General features: G+C 43.1%; 1 protein-coding gene across 2 annotated transcripts in view; it reads right to left on the bottom strand.

Moving 5' to 3' along the window:
• The window catches only part of LOC142584495 (core histone macro-H2A.1-like), a 54,861-nt gene extending 33,029 nt beyond the window's left edge, over positions 1-21,832 (bottom strand). The window contains exons 1-4 of one of the 2 annotated variants that reach the window (XM_075694622.1): positions 21,380-21,832; positions 11,104-11,210; positions 3,095-3,349; positions 1,917-1,991 (exon numbers count right to left, since the gene is read on the bottom strand). In XM_075694622.1, the coding sequence (XP_075550737.1) occupies positions 1,917-1,991; positions 3,095-3,349; positions 11,104-11,210; positions 21,380-21,551 (609 nt within the window). In that variant the 5' untranslated portion in view covers positions 21,552-21,832. Of the gene's footprint in view, positions 1-1,916; positions 1,992-3,094; positions 3,401-11,103; positions 11,211-21,379 lie in introns of both variants that reach the window. The other variant, XM_075694619.1, reaches the window with a different exon arrangement.
• Positions 21,833-22,735: the final 903 nt, after the last annotated feature.

Raw genomic sequence — 22,735 nt, 5'->3', positions numbered from 1 at the left:
ATAGCCTCCACACATTGTCATTACATTATTAGCGATTCCAGAGCAGCAGTATGCAATTTTGCGAAAGGTCGGGTCTCGGCTCTCGTAGAACATACTAGACACCAACCAACACCCATGGCCAATCCAGATCATTTGGGCACCAGCACACTCCTCCCTACCCAGCAACGATGCCACCTACACCCCCGCTCGAGGACTCGTCAACCGAGCACCCGGACGGCTCAAGCTAGGATCAGAGAGGGATCGCATGGTCAGTTACCAGGAAATAACTCAGCACTACAGGTTAGCCAGGGCAGTGTACCCGCCAGCACATAAATGGCTTAACAAGCGACAAGAAGTAGCTTGGAGGTGACTTCAGTCGCACGCCTACCCCAACCCCATAGCCTATCACTACTACTACCCGGACCAATACCCTTATACATGTAACCATTGCAAGACAAAAGATCTGTTCCACATTATGTGGTCATGCCCAGAGGAAAATCACACAAACCACGAAATTAGTAATACTGAGCAGTGGGAGGCCGTGTTCCTCAGCTCCGACCCTGACCTGCAGGCCAAGGTTATCAAGAGAGCTGAAGAAGCCTCCCAGGCCCAAGGGCTCGTGGCTGCCTAACCACAAGGTCACCCGTCAATACCTTGTTTCCCAATAAAGTCTTTACTCACTCGCTTCAGTTTTGGCATGAAAGATATCGATTTCTGTGAGCATTGTGTGAAGCACCCACTCGGACTTAAAGCGTATAATTTTCCACAGAGGCTACTTTATGTCTGAATTATGTGAAACGGGGCTTTCTACTGGTCCATAATTTCATTGCAGTTGTCCTTTAAAATCTTTTAAATCGCACTCTGAGAAGACCGATAAACAGGCAGTGCAACGCAACTTGAGAAATAATATTGAGACGTCCAAGAATTTCGAAGAAAAAAAAATATTGTATCGTCACAACGGCACATCACAGTAGCGGTAGGCATCGAAGTCTTTATTTTTGAACAGCTCTGATAGCATCCACGCAACAATGGTTGCTTGTGTGCTGTCAAATACTCATATTCTGCGGCCTAAATAAAGCTCATGGCACGGTGCGAAAATGCGCTCGCAGCGAAAGCGAAATATTTTGTGCATACATGCATGCAGACGCGCAGTCGGTTGCTGCAAACCCATGCGATCGGTGCCTTGAGGCTTCATTCTGTTATGCTCCATTTGGTTATGCAGACAGCCCACTAGGACAACATATTTCACATAGTTTGCTCTCAGCCTTTGCCTACCTTTCATGCAAGAAGCCGGTTCGGGAGACTCCATTGTGGCGACCGCGCGCAGTGGCGTTCACTGTACGTGTTCGGTAAAAAGGTAATGTCTCTATAAACTATTCTGTGCTTTCTGTTTGCCGAAGATTATTATCTTGACAGTAGAAAACTTCCATCGTTTCGAGAGTACTTACAGAAATGTCTAGGAGGCCTCCTGCGTGGTGTTTTTATTGAGTGCCGACAGGAGCGCACCGCGTGATCCCTCATACTATGCAAGGGAGGGGCTTCCGACAGATGGCAATTCCGTAAGTCCTCATCCCCAATACAGTTACATTTCATGTAGGCAACTTTTTACAGTATGTTAAATATCCCTACCGGCTGCGGCTTCAAGGGGCAACATCTTTACACTTCACTTTAAGAATGAGCTCTGGTGGAAGATACTACACAGCAAACATTTTCCAAGGCGCAGTGTCCTTTTCTGTCCATTATAAAATATGAAGACGCCAAATAAACGGACACACACAAGAGAACGGGACAGGGCATGCCTTTTCTGTCACCCCATCCACTAGCTTATGCCAGATCCTGTGCAACTGTGAAAGGTAGCGCGAGCAATGTATAAAACTGACATTCAAAATTTACCTGCCAGTAATCTCAACAACAAAGCAAAATGCCAAGGCCCCAACCTTTTGGCCAAGGAACAGCTTCTTCTCTGACAACACAGTGACAGAAGAGTGCAGCTGTTCTCCACCAGCTGAGTCCTAAAAAAACAAAGAAGCAAAAACATTTTTCAAGCACATGTCTTCAAAAAAAAATTTTTAGGTAAGCATATTCACATCCATATTAACTTGTCCGAAACTAAAACAAGTTACCAAAACAATGCATATCTGTGAAGAGACACATAGGCTTCACAGGTCTTCCCAAATCATCATTACAGTTCACTAGCTTCGGGGACACAGTCAGGATCACTACTACTATCTAGCTGACAAGATCACTTACTCTGCAGCTTCTTCATGCAACATCCTACCTATCTCCTTTTCCTATGACATTCACTGCATCCAAGTAGCCAGAAAATCTCTTCTCGGAAATGACATGCGGTGTAGTCCAGATGTCTGCCCCTTTCCCCAATAACCTCACTGAGAAAAGTGAAGTGTAACAAAAATGATATACTATGGTATGTTATTGCTTCTGAAGTGCACTTCCCCAATGTGATATTTTTTTGTTACTAGTATTTGTGGCTTAAGAAACAGCATGCATACCTTCTTTTTCTTGTCGTTCTGTGCAGCTAAGGACCACCACTGAGTTTTTATACAAAAAAACTTTTTTGTTCTTCTCCTGTAATTACATATATTCTCGGGTTATGCAAACAAACATAAACTAGTGCAAACCAGTTTTAACCGTTAAATTTTTTTTCTGAAGTGAAACCGGAACTGAATGGTTTATGCTGAATAAGAACACTGTTCAGAGGCACTTGCATTGATTCAAGAATATAGTACAGTATTCACAATGTTTCTACAATTTGATTGTGATGAACCCACCTCACTACAAGTGATGACAATAATCATGAAAGTATCATCACTACACCAAGTGTGTCTTGCACAAGAGTGACAGCACGCTAATGGTGACTACTCACTGAAAGTTAACAGCAGCAAAATATATAACAATGCACACATGCCAATATGTTTGGCATCTTAACAACAATAAAGAGATGCATGTGGCTTATAAACTAAAACACACTTTGTGAAAGACAATTTTTAAAAAAGGGGCAGGACAAACTGCCAATCTTCTTTGTCTTCTTCGACATAAACTAAGTTATCTTCAACATAAACAGGAAGCCTGGCTACAAGCAATGCATCAAACACACCTTTCCTTTGGTCCCTTTGCCCTTCTCCTTGGTAAGTGATGATGGGGGCGGTGGCAGTTGCTTTTTGCTTGCTGCAGTGGCCGCAATTTTCTTTGGCGGTGGTGGCGCTGACGTGGGCTTGGCAGCAACCGGAGCAGTGGTGGCAGCCTGATGCGATTTGGAGGGCAGGTTGTCCACTCGCATTTGCGCCGAGGACTGGTGCTTGGGTGAGGGCATCACAAACTTGTTGCCTTTCTTCCGAACAAGCAGTTCAGGCTGGATGCGCGGCAGCACGCCACCAGAGGCAATTGTCACCCCACGCAGAAGCTGGGCACATTCAAAGATGAAGAAAAGGCAACAGTGGAACTTGTGCCCCCAAACACAGGACGTGTGAATGGTTGAGTAAGACACATGTTACTATCCCCCTAATATGCACCAACGTGCAGTAAAAGTAATCTATGGCCTGTTTTCTTTATGAAGCTTTCTTTGCCTCTTCCTTCGACTTTTGCGCTGCTGCTGTTTCCTTGCACACTGCATCGGGGGGGGGGGGGGGGGGGGGGTCAGAGTGTGTATATACATGGCAGGAGGGTGGCAGAGAGGAAAGTGGAGGCCAGAAACTTGTTTGGCTCTTTCCATTGCGTGGCATGTGCACAATGCCCCCTGGACCTCCCTGGGTGACCTGTGACCCCCCCCCCCTCCTGTGACCTTTGACCCCCCTCAAAAGCATAGCAGAAACTGCAGCCCTTACCTTTGGACTAAGGTGCCACAATGCCTTCTGAAGCTCCCTAGGGGACGCAACAATACCCTCTGGGTGCCATAATTAGGCATGACCCCCCACAAAAGCATTGCAGGAGCTGCCACCCTTCGCCCTTGCCTCCTTGCTCATGCACAACGGAAACTACAGTCCAGGAAGGATATAGGAATAATGTTAGAGAAGGAGTAGAGAGAGGTAGCAGGGAATGGGTACCACCAGATCCCATACTAACGAAGTCAGGAAACGGGTGAAACGGGGCACGTGGCAGTTCACCTAACATGAGGCAGCAGAAAGAAAATAATTCATGTATGAATATGTAAACATTGAATCACTGTGGTGAAATAAACTCCAACTCCAACTCCAAAATACATCACAAAGCATTGCTAATTTGGACTCTCTTCAGTAAATGAGTGAGTGAATGACATGCCTCTCTGTGTACTACATGGACAAACGCAAGTGGTGTAGGCAACGTAACATTTAACATCACATCACCACTGTCAGATGTCTTCAACATCCCCTCTAAATACTGCCAATGAACGCAAACAGCACAGATACCTTCATTTACATCAATTCCCGCAGTGTGTGGGATCCTCATGTTTTTTAATTATTAATTTATTATTATTATTTAATTATACCAATAGGCACCTATGGCAAATAGCATGATTTTTCCTTTCAGCTTAATTAGACAGAGCGGAAGACGTATCTAGCATAACAAATTTGAAATGTCAATTAACTTCGTAACAAAAATTAATTATCTTAATACCTCAGTTTGTAGCATATGTTTATTAACTGACGAGGTTTCACATCCCAAAACAACACAGGGGCTACAAGAGATGCCATAGTAAAATCTTCGGATTAATTTTGACGACCTGGTATTCTGTAACACAAACCCAAAAAATGTTATGGGAGTGTCTATGCAATCCACACATGTTGGAATGCAGCTGTCGTGGCTGGGATTCAAACCCACAACCTTGTTGTAAGAGGTAGAATGCCACAACCACTTCTGACCATGGTGACAGGTAGACCCATGTTTGCACTAAAGGGCTCGAGCTTACCGCCCCTACAGGCCATCCCACTTTGCCAAATTCCACCACAACTGTACAATAAGATATCTACTATACTAGAATTGTATTCACAACTTGCTGGCTGACCCACTCTGAAAGGCCAAAGCACACTGAAATGTCCCTTCTTAATTCGATTTATGGTAAGCAAGCAACGCCTATACCCGTCGATGGACAATTTAGAAGCTGCTGTCAGCCATATATTCATGAACAATTGTACTAGGAAGGTTTTACAATCTAGAATGGCCATTCTAGATTGTATGACCTGAGTCTAGGTCATTCTTGATGACCTAGACTCAGTAATTTATTTGTTCAATATTTGGTAAAGGCTAACTGCCACTGATTTGTGATGCAAGTTATGGGCACTTATACATACAAATAAGCTGCAAAGAAGGAACTGCATTTTAAATTAAAAATTTTTTAATGTGTTCGTAAATTAAGAAAAGAAAATGCAGAAGCAGAGGCCAAACAGGTGCTCAACAGAAGAATGAGATAGTCAATGAGCCACCACAGTAGATGACAACAAGGAGCGAGCAGACGACTCTCAGAAGAGTGCACAACAGGCATGAATGCATGGGAGAAACAGAACAGCGAATGGAACTTGTGTTAGACTTTTTAGAAGTTCAGGCATTCACACTGCCACTAAGTGATGCCACTGCAATTATCGGAACTTTCACCTCCCTTGCCTCTCATTTAATTGGTGTGGCCGTGGACTGTAAAACACTAATGCTTGGCCATCACTCTGCCTATGGTGGTTCAGCAGGCTGCCTCGCTGACCCACCTTTGGTCAGAATCAGGTCCCTGCTTCGCATGCGCTCTGTGCATGCTGCACAACATGAAGCTTGAGGAGACCCCATCAAGCCACTGGAAAGATGCATACATTAGCCTCTTTGGCCAGCAGTGGCCCTTTGTTCCCCACTGGCAAGCTTAGTTTGTGAAGAACATCGCTAGGCCCGCTTGTCCTTTCACTGTCCCGATGCAAGGCAGCAACTTCCCATTGTGTCTCGTCTTTCTGTATACTATTTCCCTTCCTGTTTCCACTACACTGGGACTAAGTGGTCGCTCAAGGTGGATCCTAATTTGTATGTTTCACTGTCAGGGTGTGCTATACTCGGCCACCGTTGACTACGTGACCCTGGCGTAATCAGATTATTGCAACTCAATTATAAACCATTATATTGCATTCGAACTCTAATTAATGTACTGTTTGGAAGCATCACTTAATGTGTCCCTTCCTACACTGTGGGCTCACCGCCCTTTGAAATGACTGACTACACACATGCAGCAGTGCGTTTTGTACCACAGTATAAGATACTGTTTTAAAGCGAATAGCTTTATTTGGCTCTTTTGGCTCTTTTCACAATTGGTCAGTGGTTGGACTCTGTGAGAAAAATGTTCTTTCTTTTGTTCATTTGCGTGTTTGCCCACTTGCGCTTGCATTCCGCTCGTTTCGGCTATTAGCTTACAGTAACAATCATTGTCGATGGTTTCTGCTCACCTTTCTTTTTTGACAAAGACACTGTCTGGCCAGCAGTGAGACAAGATCAACCAGATAAAGTACCATCGTTACGTTCTGCCGACAGCAGCCGGTGGAGTGGTGCAACTTTATGATCGAAAACCCAGCCTATGAGATTGGACAAACTCAAAGTCTAACCCAAAAATCTCGTTGCTGTCACAACTACCGCTTTGCGAACCACCTGAAATCACAGAGGCACGAGACACGTCCCCGTGACTCTGTGATTTCATTCAGACAGGTTTTAGAGGGCTGCTCTTAACTCGCCTTGTGCCACTTGTAGCGAGAATAGCAGAATTGCAATCATTTTTAGAACAATTTAACTTAGTAATTAAAAACATTATCACAATTCTGTAAACCACCTAATAATACATCTAAAGCAGAAAAAATGAAATGTTACACACCGCTTTTAACTTTACAACCAATTACTGAATTGGACTTTTCCAAAACCCTCGTAAACATTGTAACAATTTCACATAAACTGCAAATTTATATATTGCATTTGTTAGCTTTAGATTCTCTAACAAATGCAGTTTACAGGACTGCAATATCTGTTTTTAGTGTCTTGGTTTTGTAAATTTTATGCTTATAACTTTTTTAACCCCTTAACTGCCAATGATGAGAAAACTCACTATCACAACGAGCGTCTGCTGGAGCCGATGATAATTTAACTTGTGAATTTTTGGCAATGCTTGAGAATGTGTATATGTTTAGGTCTTTGTAATTTTGGCAAGAAAATAATACACATTGACATTCGCCATTTTTTTGCACTTCTAAATTTTTTTTCCTGAATTTGTCATGGCATTAAGGGATTATGCTTACAGATTTTCATCAACAGAAAAGAAATTCAGTCCTAACTCAAAATTTCATTTCCTATTGCTGCTATAATTTAATTTTGTCTCATAAATTCAACAAATTTCATAGAAATCGGTCAAGCAGTTTTCTCAGAAAAGCATTTCTGCGTTTTACATGTACTTGAATAGGGAAAGAGGAGTTTGGTACTGAAATGAAGCTTCTTTCTAAAGGGGCCCTGAACCAACCCTCAGGGGTGATGAAAGAACATATTCCGTGGATGGCATACGCTGCTGTGAATATCTCAGCCAAGTTTTGCAGTCGCGCACAGCCCGTGGAGCTTGCAAGCGGAGCGCAAAGTCACCTTTCTTTAAAATGCTCTCATTTCAACACAAGCCTGCTCCTCGGTCTCTTCTAACGCCTTGTTTCGCAACAAAGTGAATTCCCATACACGGCTACTATTTACCAATAGTTGACGTCAATGGAGAAGAGCGTTTGGATCAGTGTGCTTCTTTCTACTGTCACTATGTGTATTTATTGACGAAGTTCAATAAACAGGTTGAAATAGGCGAAAATGTGTTTTCAAAATTCAATAATAATTACGTACTTCTGGAAGAAGCCGACCATTGTCTGCTCATGCTAAGCCGCGGCAGCCCGCGTAGGAAGTAAACTTTAACCACCTTGCTTATTGGTGTCGTAGCCGTTGGGCCTCGCGAATTTCGACTAGTTTTGAATGCTCAACTAGCCTCGATCCACACAAAACTTAAGGTCAGACCATACTCACGCTTGCCAGCGCGCGCTCACTCATGGCCGCTCCAGATGCCTTGACAGGCTTGCTTCAAAAATGCACAAGTTGGGTGTGGCTACCATATGTCAGTCAAGCAGGTAAAGAACAAAGCCGGTCCGCACCATGTAGCATGGTCAGACTGCTGCATATGAGGGCGAGCACGCACGCAAGCCTTTTCGTGCACAAAGCAAATGCTGTGCATATGCACTACGGTTGCATGTAGCTGCGATCTGCTACGTAGCGTAGATACCGTGGCCGTCGTGGGGTACCTCGACGAGTCCATTGGTGTAGCGCACTCCAGCTTGCTAAGGACAACCACATTTGGCTTACATTTGGCGCATCGTAGGCACCAAAATATGAAGTGGCGTCATCATTAACACCCAAAACCAAACTTTCACTGCGCGCCATGGTGACATTTAGAAGGTGGAGCATTGTGGGTATGCCCCACTCTGCTGTAGGCTTCGCAGTGCAAGGCATTGAAGAAGGAGTGGAAGCACCGTGGAGGCCATGTTTGATTGCCAATAACTCCACTTCTGTTGAAAGCACTGAAGTACTTCTTGTGGTAAAGTATTTCTGAAATAGCCTATTTTCACTTAAAATGCCTTTCTCTACTTCGATAAAAAGTGGTTGAGGGCCCCTTTAAGCCCTAGAGCCACAATATTAAAATTTTAGTAAAATCCATGCATAAAGAAGATTCCTGCTACACACAATGAATTAGTAAGTACGCAGAATGCAACGGAAAACAGCTTCAAAAGCCACGAGGGTTCCCATAGAGAAGCATGGAAAGAGTGCCTGCCGCATGCCTTTAATCGAGAAGTCATCTTGTGGAAAAATTACTTGTGCCTTCTACTATTCACAACTCTAAAAAAGCTACTCGCACCCTGAGAGGGGGTTTGCCAAGCCAGAAAAGATGCAAATACGAAAGACGGGTAGTGATGCCCCTTTGAAATTCCTGCACCAGCCTGCTGTGATGTCATGGATTTTGAGGGCATCTGCTTGGGCCTAGTTAATATTTTATAGGTAGAGATGAACTACATTGTATTCTAAAGGAGCCAAAGATCGAATTTAGCAATGTTCAAGAACTTTCACTGATCTATAGCCATCCAAAAATGAGATAACTTTGAAATCCCCAATGTCACACGCTGGGGCTTCAGCGCAATGCACAAGAAATGAAACTTTAGTCTTTATTTCTGAACTGCCGCTTGGGGTACAAGTATTTGAAAATGTTTTAGCTTGTTCTGTGAAACAGTTTAGTGATGTCAACTCATACAGAGATGTCATGGAAACACTGTGTAGTCTTTGGCTGCAGTAATAACAGAAAGCAAAAGCTCTTGGCTGCACAGAAATGTGATGTGTATCAACAGCCGCAAAGTGTGGTAATGAACTATTTTCATTACAACAATTCCCACTTGATAAAGAGCAGCGGTGTCTGGGGATTGCCATCGTGAATTGGAAAGAATTTCTCACCATATCGTCGCTTGATGCGAGAACTGAAACTGACTGCTCATGTACAGCGAACTCGATGCAACCCAGAAACATCTAAGAGCCAATCACAAGCATACCTGCATCAGCCACGAGTATCATTCGCAACTTTGCTAAATCTTCGTTGGGCGTCCTGTTGAAGCTGATGGTGTGGCTCAACACAGCTATCATGGTGACTGGTCAAACCACATGATGCATAAGCTTTGTGCTTAGCACCACCTCTTTGCTCTGCAAAGCATTAATATCAAATGGACACCACATTAAATAAATGCACCAACTGCTTAGGAGGACATGATTTTCGCAAAATGGGTGGATGCATCATAGAGGATTAGCTAAGCAAGACTGAACAGAAAAATTGGTAAAGACACTGTGCAGAAATTCCCACTACGTTGCATTAAATCCCTTCAGTATGTCTCACAGAATATTTTAAAACGTAGACAATGTCATGTCATACTAAGTAGACCGTGCCAGTCCACTAGCAACTGCCACCAATTCTATACCTAGCATTCACCACGGAGTACTCATATGCCACCATATGGCGCACACAATATGGTGGCGCTGAAGGAACGGCTCGCCGTCTGCTCGTTGCCATACCTTTCCTGCTTACTCAATCTCCTTACTCATATGTGTACCGCTTAGTAGAATAAAACAATTGTTGGAAGTTAGCGCTGTGTCCGCGTCTTGCCTCTGTCTCTTGTCCCTTTACGTGCGCTCAAAACCTCAGTTATGGAATACCAACACGCCCTAACCTACACTCTTTCAATAAAAAGGTCTGTAGGATGGCCAGTAAGGTTTTAATGACAGCAGGAGCACCATACAGCAGCTTAGGCAAAAGAAATGAAGGGGTCATTTGTCAGATCACTTGCCAGTGGTGCCTATCGACTCCAGTTGTCTCTGCTATACATGTATTATGCAAGTGGAAAAGCCGGGAAAGCAAGGACATTTCTGAGGCTCTAGGTATCAAGTGAGGGCAACTCTGTGTACACGACATCTTGGGCACTGTCACAAAAGAAAACAGCATCTGAACGACTGCTTCGCATATGTGCATAGGTGATATTTGTACTAATTCCTCATATTTGTTTTCAATGTCACATTACTTTTATTGTGTTAATAAATATTTTATTCAATAGTCATGTATCTATGTAGTTCCCCCCACCCAATGTTCTCACCTATGCCAATGTTGTAGCTGCATAATAAACTAAGATATAATTCAGCACTTATCCCATTTATATTTTTTGCTTGACCAGTTCTGTATTTTGTCGAGCTTATGTACACTGTACATTCCCCCCTGCAATAATGCCTTCGGGCGCTGCAGGTACTTGAAATAAATAAATAAATAAATATTGTTTCCTTTCTTGTACTCATGTTAATTTCATGTAGTCAATATGTATGCAAGCTGACTGATCACAATACTTTTTTTCAGCCATACCAAAACATTAAAGTGAACTTTGCTTAGTGCATAATTAAATTAATAAATAACGAACATTTTACCATTGATGTTTACGAAGGTCACTAATTTAGTGCAATCATGTGCAACCACCAAGAACCATCATGCAACAAGCAACTATACTTGCTTATTGAACCTGCTATATAACTGCACTCATGGTGCATAAAATTGCACATAGAATTCTGAGGACCTACCTGGTGCAGCTCATCGTCATTGGCGATCGCCAGTAGGATGTGCCGTGGCGTGACGCGGTTTTTCTTGTTGTCGCGTGCCGCGTTTCCAGCCAGTTCCAATATTTCCGCTGCTCATGAAAGTAAAAAAAATGGATGTGCAGTCAAGACAATCGTTTAGTGCCATTTTCAAAGTGTCTGCCTATTGCCGGTTTAACTTAATTATTAGTACTACTTTCAGCTGTGAACAGAGTCATTACATGCGCAGCTCTATTTTATAACTGTCAATTTGCTCAGCACGCACTGGCCCTGGTTCGGCTATAGATTGCGGCAGCAAGTGTTAAAATACGAAAAATGTCATCATATTCCACATAGTAAATGACTCTGCAACTCCAGTCACGAGAATTCTCAGTGCACTGCAGTATAAAACATATTTCTCACTGCACTGCAATATTATACTCTGTTTCATACATAGCAGGCAATGCTACGAAGACTAGAGAGACTTCTCTCACTGTCCACTATGGCAACCAAGAAATAGCCCAATACGTACGAACGACAAGACGTAGCTATGAGTCGCATAATTCGATGCAACATTAACTTTTGTACTTTTTATGTCACGAACTCTAACATATTTGCGACATGGAAAGCATCACAGATCTAAACCTGTTTACCACTGTATGAGTGGAGTGAAACGTTTCTGTAAGCAGCAGTAACAGCGCACAACTTACACTCATGACCACAACACAGTGCATCACATACAGGAAGCAGAAAGATGCAGAAATAATACGTGATTTGACAAGAGCTTACATCCACAAGTTGCACTTGGGACATGTGAAGTAGTTATTCAGTAGAAAGTATAGCAAATCAAATGCAACTGCACCAGTGACGTAGCGATCTTTTTTTTGGGGGGGGGGGGGTGCTTTCACCAACAAATACCACTCCTTCCCCTTTCTCTCTAATATATTATATATATATATATATATATATATATATATATATAACCTGCGTATATATATATATATATATATATATATATATATATACGCAGGTTGTACACCACGCAAAGGCAAACTCCCCAGACAAGAATGCTTTAACAACGCGGATGCACATTTTGCAGCCACTTCGCATCAGAATATGCTATCATCCTTATGCTATATTTTAAAAATTATGATATTATAAAAAAAGTTAAATTCCGTTTACGAATTGATGCATTTATATCATGTATGTCGATGAGCTAGCTGGTACAAGACATGGAAAAACGAACAGTGGTAAAAACAAGGCCATACAAAAACAAGACAGCACACTATCGTCTTTCTTCTTATTTGCAGACCTGACTTGTTGCAGCTCAGGTAACAGTGGAGATCACCGTTGTTTTCCAGCCAGACCTTCTAGTGAGTGATATGACCAAGCTTTTAATTTTTTTGAAGTTTGCCCAGGTTGGGAGTGGTTCAGAGCGTGTATATACATGGAAGGAGTGTGGTAGAGAGGAAAGAAGACACAAGAAACTCGTTTGGACCTTTGCACTGCATCGAATATGCACAATGCCCTCGGAGCTCCCTGGGCGTCGATCGCCACATTAACCTCTTGACAGGTGTAATTATCCGTGACTCCCTCGAAAACCACTGCAGAAATTGCAGAGCTTACCTTTCTACTATACCCAAGTCCACAAAGAAACCAGATAGAATGGTAGAGAGGAGGCAGAGAATGGGTAGAAGCGACACAGTCGCGAAAGGAGTGATAAACAGCCTTGCCACTCTTAGTTCTCATACAGGGGGGGAGGAGGGGATAGGGAAAAGGTGCACGAGAAGGCAAGGAAATGCTACTGCTGTAGACGCGACAGCGGTTGCTGGGAAACTGGATAAACTTAATTTCTAGGTATGGTGACATGATAACCTCTTCCTCCCCCTTCGTACTTTCCCTTTCATTCATGTCGCTCTTTCAGAGCCCACTTCCTGAAACTTTCTATTCCGTGGGGAAGAGGGGAGTTTTATCATAAAATTTCGGGGGGTTTCAACCCCCCAAACCCCCCCTGGATACACCAATGTGTTTGGAAGTAACTTGCAATCGTTGTATTGTAGCGAACTTCATTCTTCACACCTTTTATGTGCATCCCCTCCTCCTCGGATCCATCACTCACCTCCCCTTCTTAACATCCTTTTCCTTTAGTCACCGTCACACTCTTCCAACATTCACCGGTTTGTTAAACGGCGCGGCGGCCGCTAACATTCCTATAGTTCTGTTTCCGCATGGACTTCAAGGCCATTCTCCTACCTGCAATCCCACCCTGCTTGTTGTGGCGATTTCTTAGCTTTCCTGGCCCAACACCTCAGTCCTTGATGTATTTTGCCATGCGCAAATCAGCATTCTTTTAAAGGGACACTAAAGGTAAATATTAAGCTAAAGTGATAGATAATTACTCGAGAATCTCTAGGGCATCAAAATTATTGCGAACAGAGCTTTAATAATTGAGAAATTAAGGTAAATGCAGGACATGATTAGAGACTCCCCCGCGCCATTCAAGCACTTGCCCGATGATGAAAGCACTCCTCAGTTAAATTCTGTCACTAGTACTCAATCACTCGTTGCAAAAAACATCCTTGTATTGTATTACAAGAAGAAATAAAATGCTACTTGTCCAGTTCCATTTCATTTTTAGAAAACGAAATTCATTGAAATTACCCCTGGCAATGACGTGGGCGGTCAAAAGGTTTTGTTTTTGCGCCGCCAACGCTTTCACGTTTCGGTAATTTTGTTATTGCGTAGTGCTGCGCTGGTTTTGCTGGCTCACGAAACTTGCACAAACTGCAAGTGGCAGAGAATTAAACTTCCACGTGATGTCGCGAGATGCCCGAACGGTCTACACCACTTGACCAAAAAGCAGCTGCAGTGGCGAATCCACCGCTCTGACTTGGCTCGGTACCGCCGTCCGACGAGCAACGTTTTACTCACAGATGGCAGCAAAGGGTGGTGATGGCGTATGCAATGTCACCACTCCCTCATTTTGGGTGGAGGGAGATTTGAATTTCAAAAAACGCATTCAGACTCTTCAGATGCAATTTTCTCGGAAACTGAGTCTTTTCTTGGCACAAAACAAGCCTTGGGAGGTCTCTGTAATGGTATTTGAACAGTCCACGTCGACTTAGTATTTGCCTTTAGAGTCCCTTTAAAGCGAAGCTTTCATTTTTTCGAAAGTTGGTTCAGAGCGTGTACATATATGTAAGGAACGTGGCAGGGAGGAAAGAAGACGCAAGAAACTCATTTGGACCTTTGCACCGCGTCAAATCTGCACAATGCCCTCTGGAGCTCCCTGGGCATCGATCGCCACATTAGCCTCTTGACAGCTGTAATTATCCGTGACCTCTCGCAAAAATTGCAGCGCTTACCTTTCTATTATACCCAAGTCAAGAGGGAAGCTAGATAGAATGGTAGAGAGGCAAGGGGGAAGGAGGCAGAGAATGGGTAGAACCGACGCAGTCGTGAAACGATTCAATAAGAGCCTTGCCAACCTTTGCTAGCAGTTCCCATACAAGGATGGGAACTGGATAGGGAAAAGGTGACTTGAGAAGGCAAGGAAACGCTACTACTATAGACATATTCGTGATTGCGGGAGATTGGATAAACTTAAGCTCTAGGTACGGTGACATGACAACCCCCTCCTCCCCCTTCGGATCGACACTAGCCTTCGCCCTGCTTTCACATTCAAGGTTTCTCTTTTATCCATGTCACTCTTTCGGAGCCCACCTCCCGAAAATTTTTGTTCCCTGGGAAAAGGGGGTGGGGAAGGGGGTTTAATCCGAAAATTTCGAGGGGCAGGGAGTTTCGACCCCCCACCTGGCTATGCCAATGAACTGTATTGCAAAATGGGTGGAGTTAGACGTGTATGGCAGCACTACTTGCATAGCTTCTGCAGTGTTGCCTGCTAGATATAAAACAGTATAGAGCATGTCTTGTGTAGAACCATTATGAAACAAACAAATAACGAAAACCTCCTTAACCTAAAACAGCACGGTTTCAGGCAAGGACTTTCCTTTATAACCCAATTAACAGAGTTCGCTAATAAAGTTTGTAGTATACTGGACTGGTTGATTCCTGTGTTGATTTAGTGTTTGTAGCTTTTAGAAAAGTGCTTGACATAGATCATAAACTGCCTATCCACAAACTATATTGGTTTAATATATGTGAACAAGTGATCACATGGATTCAGGAATATCTTTACTTGCGGTTACAGTACGTTGTGATAAATACTACAGAATCTGATGTCGTTCATGTAACGTACGGTGTCTCTCAGGGCTCAGTATTAGGCCTGTCACATTTCTTTAGGGGTGTGCGAATATCCAAAACTTTTCAATAACGAATCGAATAGTGTCCTATTCGATTCAGTCTTCGAATTGAATAGTCACTATTCATAAATGTGAATATTTTCAGAATACTTTTTTAATATTTCAAAACGTCAACTGCGCTCAAGTAAACATAAAATTGGAGCAAAAGTACGGCAAGTTTGCACCCTCGCAGGCATAGTATGGACATAAAACATAAGAACTTGTGTAGTGGAGCAGGCTAAGTTGATTAAGCCACACTTTACAAGCTGTACAGTTGCTATTTGCACTCTGTGAAGAGCCCTGTGCATGCGAAGAAACTAATTATTTGCTCCTAATGTTCCAGTTGTGCTTTTAATAAACAACGCTACATAGAAGTGTTTTTCCAAACGTGAAAGAAGCCCGCGAATACACGCAAAGTGCCTCGAGCAGCCAGTCGCGTGGCAATTTCGCAAGGATTTGCGAGCTTCTTTCACGCTTAGAAAAACACTTTTACGTAGCACGTATTGAGCAACAGAAAGCTGTATCGGGAGTTTTTCATGTTGCTCTACAATTTTCTCATTGACACTTTTCATCTAATTATAATATTTGAGACCCGCCGTGGTTGCTTAGTGGCTATGGTGTTGGGCTGCTGAGAACGAGGTTGCGGGATCGAATCCCGGGCACGGCGGCTGCATTTCGATGGGGGCAATTTCAAAAACACCCGTATACTTAAATTTAGATGCACGTTAAAGAACTCCAGGTGGTCTAAATTTCTGGAGTTCTCCACTACGGTGTGCCTCATAATCAGAAAGTGGTTTTGGCAGGTAAAACCCCATAATTAAGAAAAAATCAATAATATTTGAGAAGCTGATTAATCAATTAAGATTAATTATCTGATTAGGCGGTATGACAAAATAATTTAAATATCTTCAAGTGACGGCAAACAACATTACTTTGGTTCAGTCCAGCTATGTGGCATTCACATATTTTTAAACTCTGGCTAAAGTTAGCTGGGACATCCTGTATAATGTAACTGGTTCTCCATTGTAAACTGTTTGCAAACTAAAGTAATTAGAGGTGTTTCTCACACCCCCTATGAATTGGCACAGGCACATTAATTTCATTGAAGCAAGAGCACACTAAGTATTTCACATTAAAACATGAAGCTACATCAGGCCAATTTTAGAATACAGGTGCACTGTATGACCTCCACCTATAGGCAACAACCAGGACAAAATTGAGAGTCCGAAATATAGCAGCGCAATATGTAGTTGACAACTTTAGAAGAAATCTTAGTAGTACTGCTACAAAATGAACATTAGGATGGGAGCTTCTAGCAAAAGGAAGTAAACTTTATGCTGAAAGCTTTTTCATAACATATTTCATGCGCAAACTGGAATACAGCAGATTTGACGGAATAGTTCTGCGGAAACACGCAAGGTGGAGAGTAGTAGTTAATTAATGGAAAATCAGACATCCACTTGTTCGTAGCAATGAATTACTACTCTCCACCTTGTGGGTTTCCGCAGAACTATTACGTCAAATGTTTGCCTTTGCTTCGAGTTGTTGACTAATTCAACTTCACCCTGCTATCTGCTAGCTGCCTGGTTAGCTCAGATGGTAGAGCGGTTGCCCCAGAAAGGCAGTGGTCCCGGGTTCGAGTGCCGGACCAGGATGAATTTTTCTTCAGCTGTGGGGATTTTCTTTCAAGGAACCCGTATGGGCTTCCTTTGTAGCAATTGCTATGAATGGGTAGATGTCTGATTCTCCCTTAATTAATGGAATACAGCAGAATAAGTACATTTACCAGCCGCATTATATATAGAAACAAACTGATCGTGAGCTCAATGGAGGGAATATAATAGCAGGACAAAACTCTTAAAGAGTACTCCACCCCCCCCCCTCCACCCAAGATCCTTTTTGAATGGAATTGACTGGAATGGAATACCTGCTACAGTTAGTATAGTTGATAGTGAAGCTTGCCCCGGAGTGGCTATTTAAATTTTCTTTCTTCTAGCAACTGCGGCTGGTGTTTTTCGTTCAAATGAGTGGAAAATGCTATTTATATTTGAACAGTGTCAGTGTATTGTCGCATGATTACATTTGGGCACTTCCATATTTATATTACATTAGAAATGTGCACTGCGATTTTTATGTAGGATTACTTATATTCCTTTTTTTTTACATTTTGCTGTACAGTGTTTAGTATGCACTGCATTGGTTCATTTCACTGCTTGTAGCCCCCCACCCCTACCCCGTCCACCCACCCACCCACCCACCCACCCACCCACACACACACACACACACACACACACACACACACACACACACACACACACACACACACACACACACACACACACACACACACACACACACACACACACACACACACACACACACACACACACACACACACACACACACACACACACACACACACACACACACACACACACACACACACACACACACACACACACACACACACACACACACACACACACACACACACACACACACACACACACACACACACACACACACACACACACACACACACACACACACACACACACACACACACACACACACACACACACACACACACACACACACACACACACACACACACACACACACACACACACACACACACACACACACACACACACACACACACACACACACACACACACACACACACACACACACACACACACACACACACACACACACACACACACACACACACACACACCCTACAATACCTAAATGGCACTGTGGGTAAGAGAGTAAATAAATCGCCATGAAACAAAAGTTAAAGCACAGTCCATTGGCTGGAGCTTGCATCCGAAGCTCCATTGAATGCACGCGGGGAAAGAAATTAAAAGAAAAACCTTACTTTCGCGGTTTATCAATTCCCACAGGTCAACTGACATCGGCTTGCACGCATCAACCGATGCTACACTAGACGCCGACCGACGCGGTCAAAGGACCCAGTCAAAAGACCCGGTCAAAGACGTCCGTGCTCTGATAAGTACATCCGATGTTACAATAGAGCGGATTTTGACAGCATAAACTCCGTGCTATCTGACTTCTCTTTACATTTCCTCAATAGATGCCAATTTCAAACCATCGAACATAACTGGGCTGAACTTAAAACCACTCTTACTGAACTAATTAATCGATTCGTCCCTCTAACAAAAATAGCCTGCACCCCGACAGCCCCGTGGTTTACCGTAAAGCTTCGGCGCCTTAATAATAAGAAAAAGCGTTTATATCTAAAAGCCGATAAAGCCCGCGACTCAGATTCCTGGAACCGTTATAAGACCTGCGATAAGCAATATCAGTCACTGCTAAAATCATCTAAACGACATTTCTTTGCCCATGACCTATATTCTATGCTCACTAACAATCCTCAACGTTTTTGGCGCTTAATAAACCCGAAGAGCTATCCCGATTTAACACTAGTTGATGAGCACGGTGATATGGTCCACCACTCAGAATGTGCTGATTTATTGAATAGCGCATTTTCATCTGTATTTACACAGGAAGACACCATATCTTCACCAACCCTTGACAATCTCATTAACATATCAATGCCAGAAATAATTGTTAGCGAAGCAGGTATTTCTTCTTTACTAAATAAACTTAAAACTTTCTTCCGCCTCTGATCACACTGGCATTAATAATAAAGTGTTAAAACATTTGTCACCTAGTTTATCACCTATATTATGTGCACTCTTCTCGCAGTCTTTATCAACTAACACTATTCCGCACGATTGGAAGGTGCCAAAAGTCATACCCATTTTTAAGTCCGGTGACCGAACTCACCCAATAAATTACCGCCCCATCTCCTTAACTAGTACTATTTGTAAATTACTTGAACACATCTTGTATACTGAAATCATTAACTACTTAGAAGAGCACAAAATTATTGTTGATTACCAACATGGCTTTCGTCGTGGTTATTCATGCGAAACACAGTTAGCCGGCTTTTTACATGACATACATTCATACCTAGACCTAGGCTTTCAAGTTGATGCTATCTTCCTGGATTTCTCGAAAGCTTTCGATCGCGTTGCTCACCATAGACTAATACTGAAGCTAATGAACCTTAACATACACCCAACCGTTATTGGATGGATTAAGGATTTCCTCTAATCCAGAGTACAATATACGTCTGTTAACAACAGTACTTCCTCTTATACCAAAGTAACCTCCGGTGTTCCGCAGGGCAGCGTTCTTGGCCCTTTACTTTTCTTAATCTATATTAATGACCTGCCTAACTGTGTGTCTTCCCACATCAGACTTTTTGCCGATGACTGCGTAATATATCGATTAATTTCATGCGACAATGACAAAGATATTCTTCAAACCGATCTTAATGCTATTAACACATGGTGTTCAACATAGTTGATGACTCTTAATACAGCTAAAACGAAGTTATTATCATTTACTAGGCGCAACCACCGTATTCCAACATCGTATGTAATATCTAACAACATAATTGAACTTACAACTTCATATAAGTACCTTGGTGTTCACTTACAGTCTGATCTAACGTGGCATCATCACATCCGCCTGACGTTGGCATCAGCTAACCGCTCTTTAGGCCTCCTCAAACGCAACCTTAAGCATGCTCCAGCTAAACTACGCAGACTAGCATACATCACATTAATACGCCCCAAAATCGAGTATGCATCAGCCATCTGGGATCCTTTTCAAACATATATCACCCAAGAAATCGAATCACTGCAAAACCGTGCGGTCCGTTTCATTTTTTCTGATTATTCACCCTATACTAGCATTTCAGCACTAAAAGCTCGCGCTCAGCTTGACGACTTATCTCATCACCGCAGAATTGCCCGCCTCTCACTGCTGCACAAACTTTATCATCATCCGCAGCTTCACCGTATCTTCGAACCAGCGACAGCCTTCTTTCCACGCACAGGCCATATCTTCAAGATAAAACGCATCAGTTGTCGCTCAGCTAACTATGCTAACTCCTTCGTTCCCCGAACAATTGTTGGATGGAATAACCTACCATCACACATTGCTACTCAAACCGATTTCGCAACCTTTCAGGAACTTTTACGCAATAGTTACATGTAAATATCCATCATGTACCGTTTCTTCATACGTTGTTCAGTGTATATATTGTTTTGATCATTGTCTTACCATTCTGCGTGCACATTGTACAAGTGGATTCATGTCTCATTAATTTGTTAACGTGACAACTGAAGCAGTTTAGAGCAACACCCGATTTTACTTCTTTTACATTGTACCTATTTAATTCCCTTAATTTATTTTCTCAGACAGTTTTGTATTTTCTATCTGAGTTTCACTTGCCTAATGTATTTCGTATATTGTTTACTTGTGTATTTTGCTAAAGATCGTACTTTTGTTTAACTTTTGTGTTTTCTTTTGTAAAAATTTTGTATAACTTTTGTGTACTTCAGTTGTTTTTTCCGTAACGCGCAAAGCTCACATTTTTTTCATGTATTGGTACCCCCTATGTAATACCCCTTCGGGGGCCTTTAGGGGTATTATGAAATAAAAAAAATACAAGCAGAACTACCGTATCGAAACAAAGGCTATACGTGAGCATCTGCTGGTCCGAAGAGTGCACGCCAGGGAATGACTTTCATCGAGATTTTACACATTTAAACAGACATTCGTTTACAAATACCGACGCCGTGCCACACACCGGCGTTCTAGTTGCAACGGGAGCAATTATGCATGAACGCCTGAAGAAAGTATAAACTCGAGCATTCTCGGCTAGGTCGCATGCTCACCAGTGCAGAAATCAAAAGAAATATACTTTTTTACGCAATTGAATGTGTTCCGCGTGACACCGGTGTTAAACGCAGACAGTGAAGGGAACGCTCACAACTCCAAACATGAGCATTCGCAGCACCGTCGAGCGCTCACCAGAGAGGATAGTCGGGGAATCTCTCTCAACAACATCGCTTCGAATGCGTTCGCAATGTGCTCACCTGTAAGGTACTCGATTACAGCAGCCATGTAAACTGGAGCACCGGCACCGATCCTGAAGTGGTGGGTGCTTTTCCGGAGATAGCGACCTATTCGGCCAACCGGAAAAAGCACGCCTGCTTTTGTAGACTTCGAAACTGCCTTGGATCGTTTTTTCCCTCCTCGTGATGACATCGTGAAAACTGCACTACACAGCAGCACGGCGTGACAGCGTCAGCGTCCAGCTACAAGAGCTTACCGAAATAACCGGCAACTTCTAAGATCCCACCAACTCATAACTCTATGCCACCAACTAATAAAGGAGGCCAACGTTGAGGAGGCAGGAGGCACTTCCCACAGGAAGTAAAAACACCGGAAGTTGGTGGAACTGTTGGACTAAAACCCCTGCATCCACGCGCCACTGTCCTAAGTGGTCCTCTGCTCCTGTGGTCGGCGGAAACGTGTATGGAGGAGCGTTATGTTGGACGAGAGCAACGTACTAGAGTGTACTAGACTGTGGTCCAGTGGGACGAGCGGGATGGATGGATGGGATGGATGTTATGAGTGTCCCCTTTGGAACGGGGCGGTGGCTTGCGCCACCAAACTCTTGCTACTATGCTGCCTAATATCCTACCTTGGTTAATCAATGAGAAACAAAAAAAAAGACACTATGAACTACCACGTCCAAATTTTCTGATACCCTATTGCGAACTGTGCTTTTGTACGTCTCCGTCTTTTGTCGTTTCCCTACTTTTCTTCCACCAATCCTCCAATCGCCTCTTACTGATGTCTATTGCGGACCTGTTTGCTTTACCACTGCTCCCGCTGAACCCAAGGGCTTCAAGGAGGCCAGTGGTGCCTAAATCGACCGCTGGATAGACGTCTTCACATTCTAATAAAATATGCTCCGTCGTTTCCCTAGCTTTACCGCAGCAAGCACATGCTTCTTCTTCCTTCTTATATCTCGCTTTATAGGTGCGTGTTCTAAGGCATCCCGATCTCGCTTCGAAAAGTAATGAGCTTCCCTTTGAGTTATCATAAATGGTTTCTTTCCTAATTTCGTTTTTTCCCCTTAAGTAGTTACTCATGGCAGGTTTCTTTTCCATTGCCGCCACCCATGAGATTAATTCAGCCTCTCTGACTTTCCGCTTGACCTTCTTTGTTGCTGTGTTGCCCACCCCACAGGCCGCATACTTGCTGGTAAGCTTCCTAGTTCTTTTCCTCCACTGTGAATCAATGTTTTGCCTGTACAGATACCTGAACACTCTCCCAGCCCATTTACTTTCCTCCATATTCCTCAGCCGTTCTTCATACTCAATTTTACTGCGAGCTTCCCTCACTTCAAAACTAGTCCAGCCCATATCCCCTTGCACAGCTTC

This window comes from Dermacentor variabilis, chromosome 1 (assembly GCF_050947875.1).
Source record: "Dermacentor variabilis isolate Ectoservices chromosome 1, ASM5094787v1, whole genome shotgun sequence".
NCBI lineage: Eukaryota > Metazoa > Arthropoda > Arachnida > Ixodida > Ixodidae > Dermacentor > Dermacentor variabilis.
Note: the sequence above shows the minus strand (reverse complement) of the source record. Positions and strands in the feature narration are given on the sequence as shown.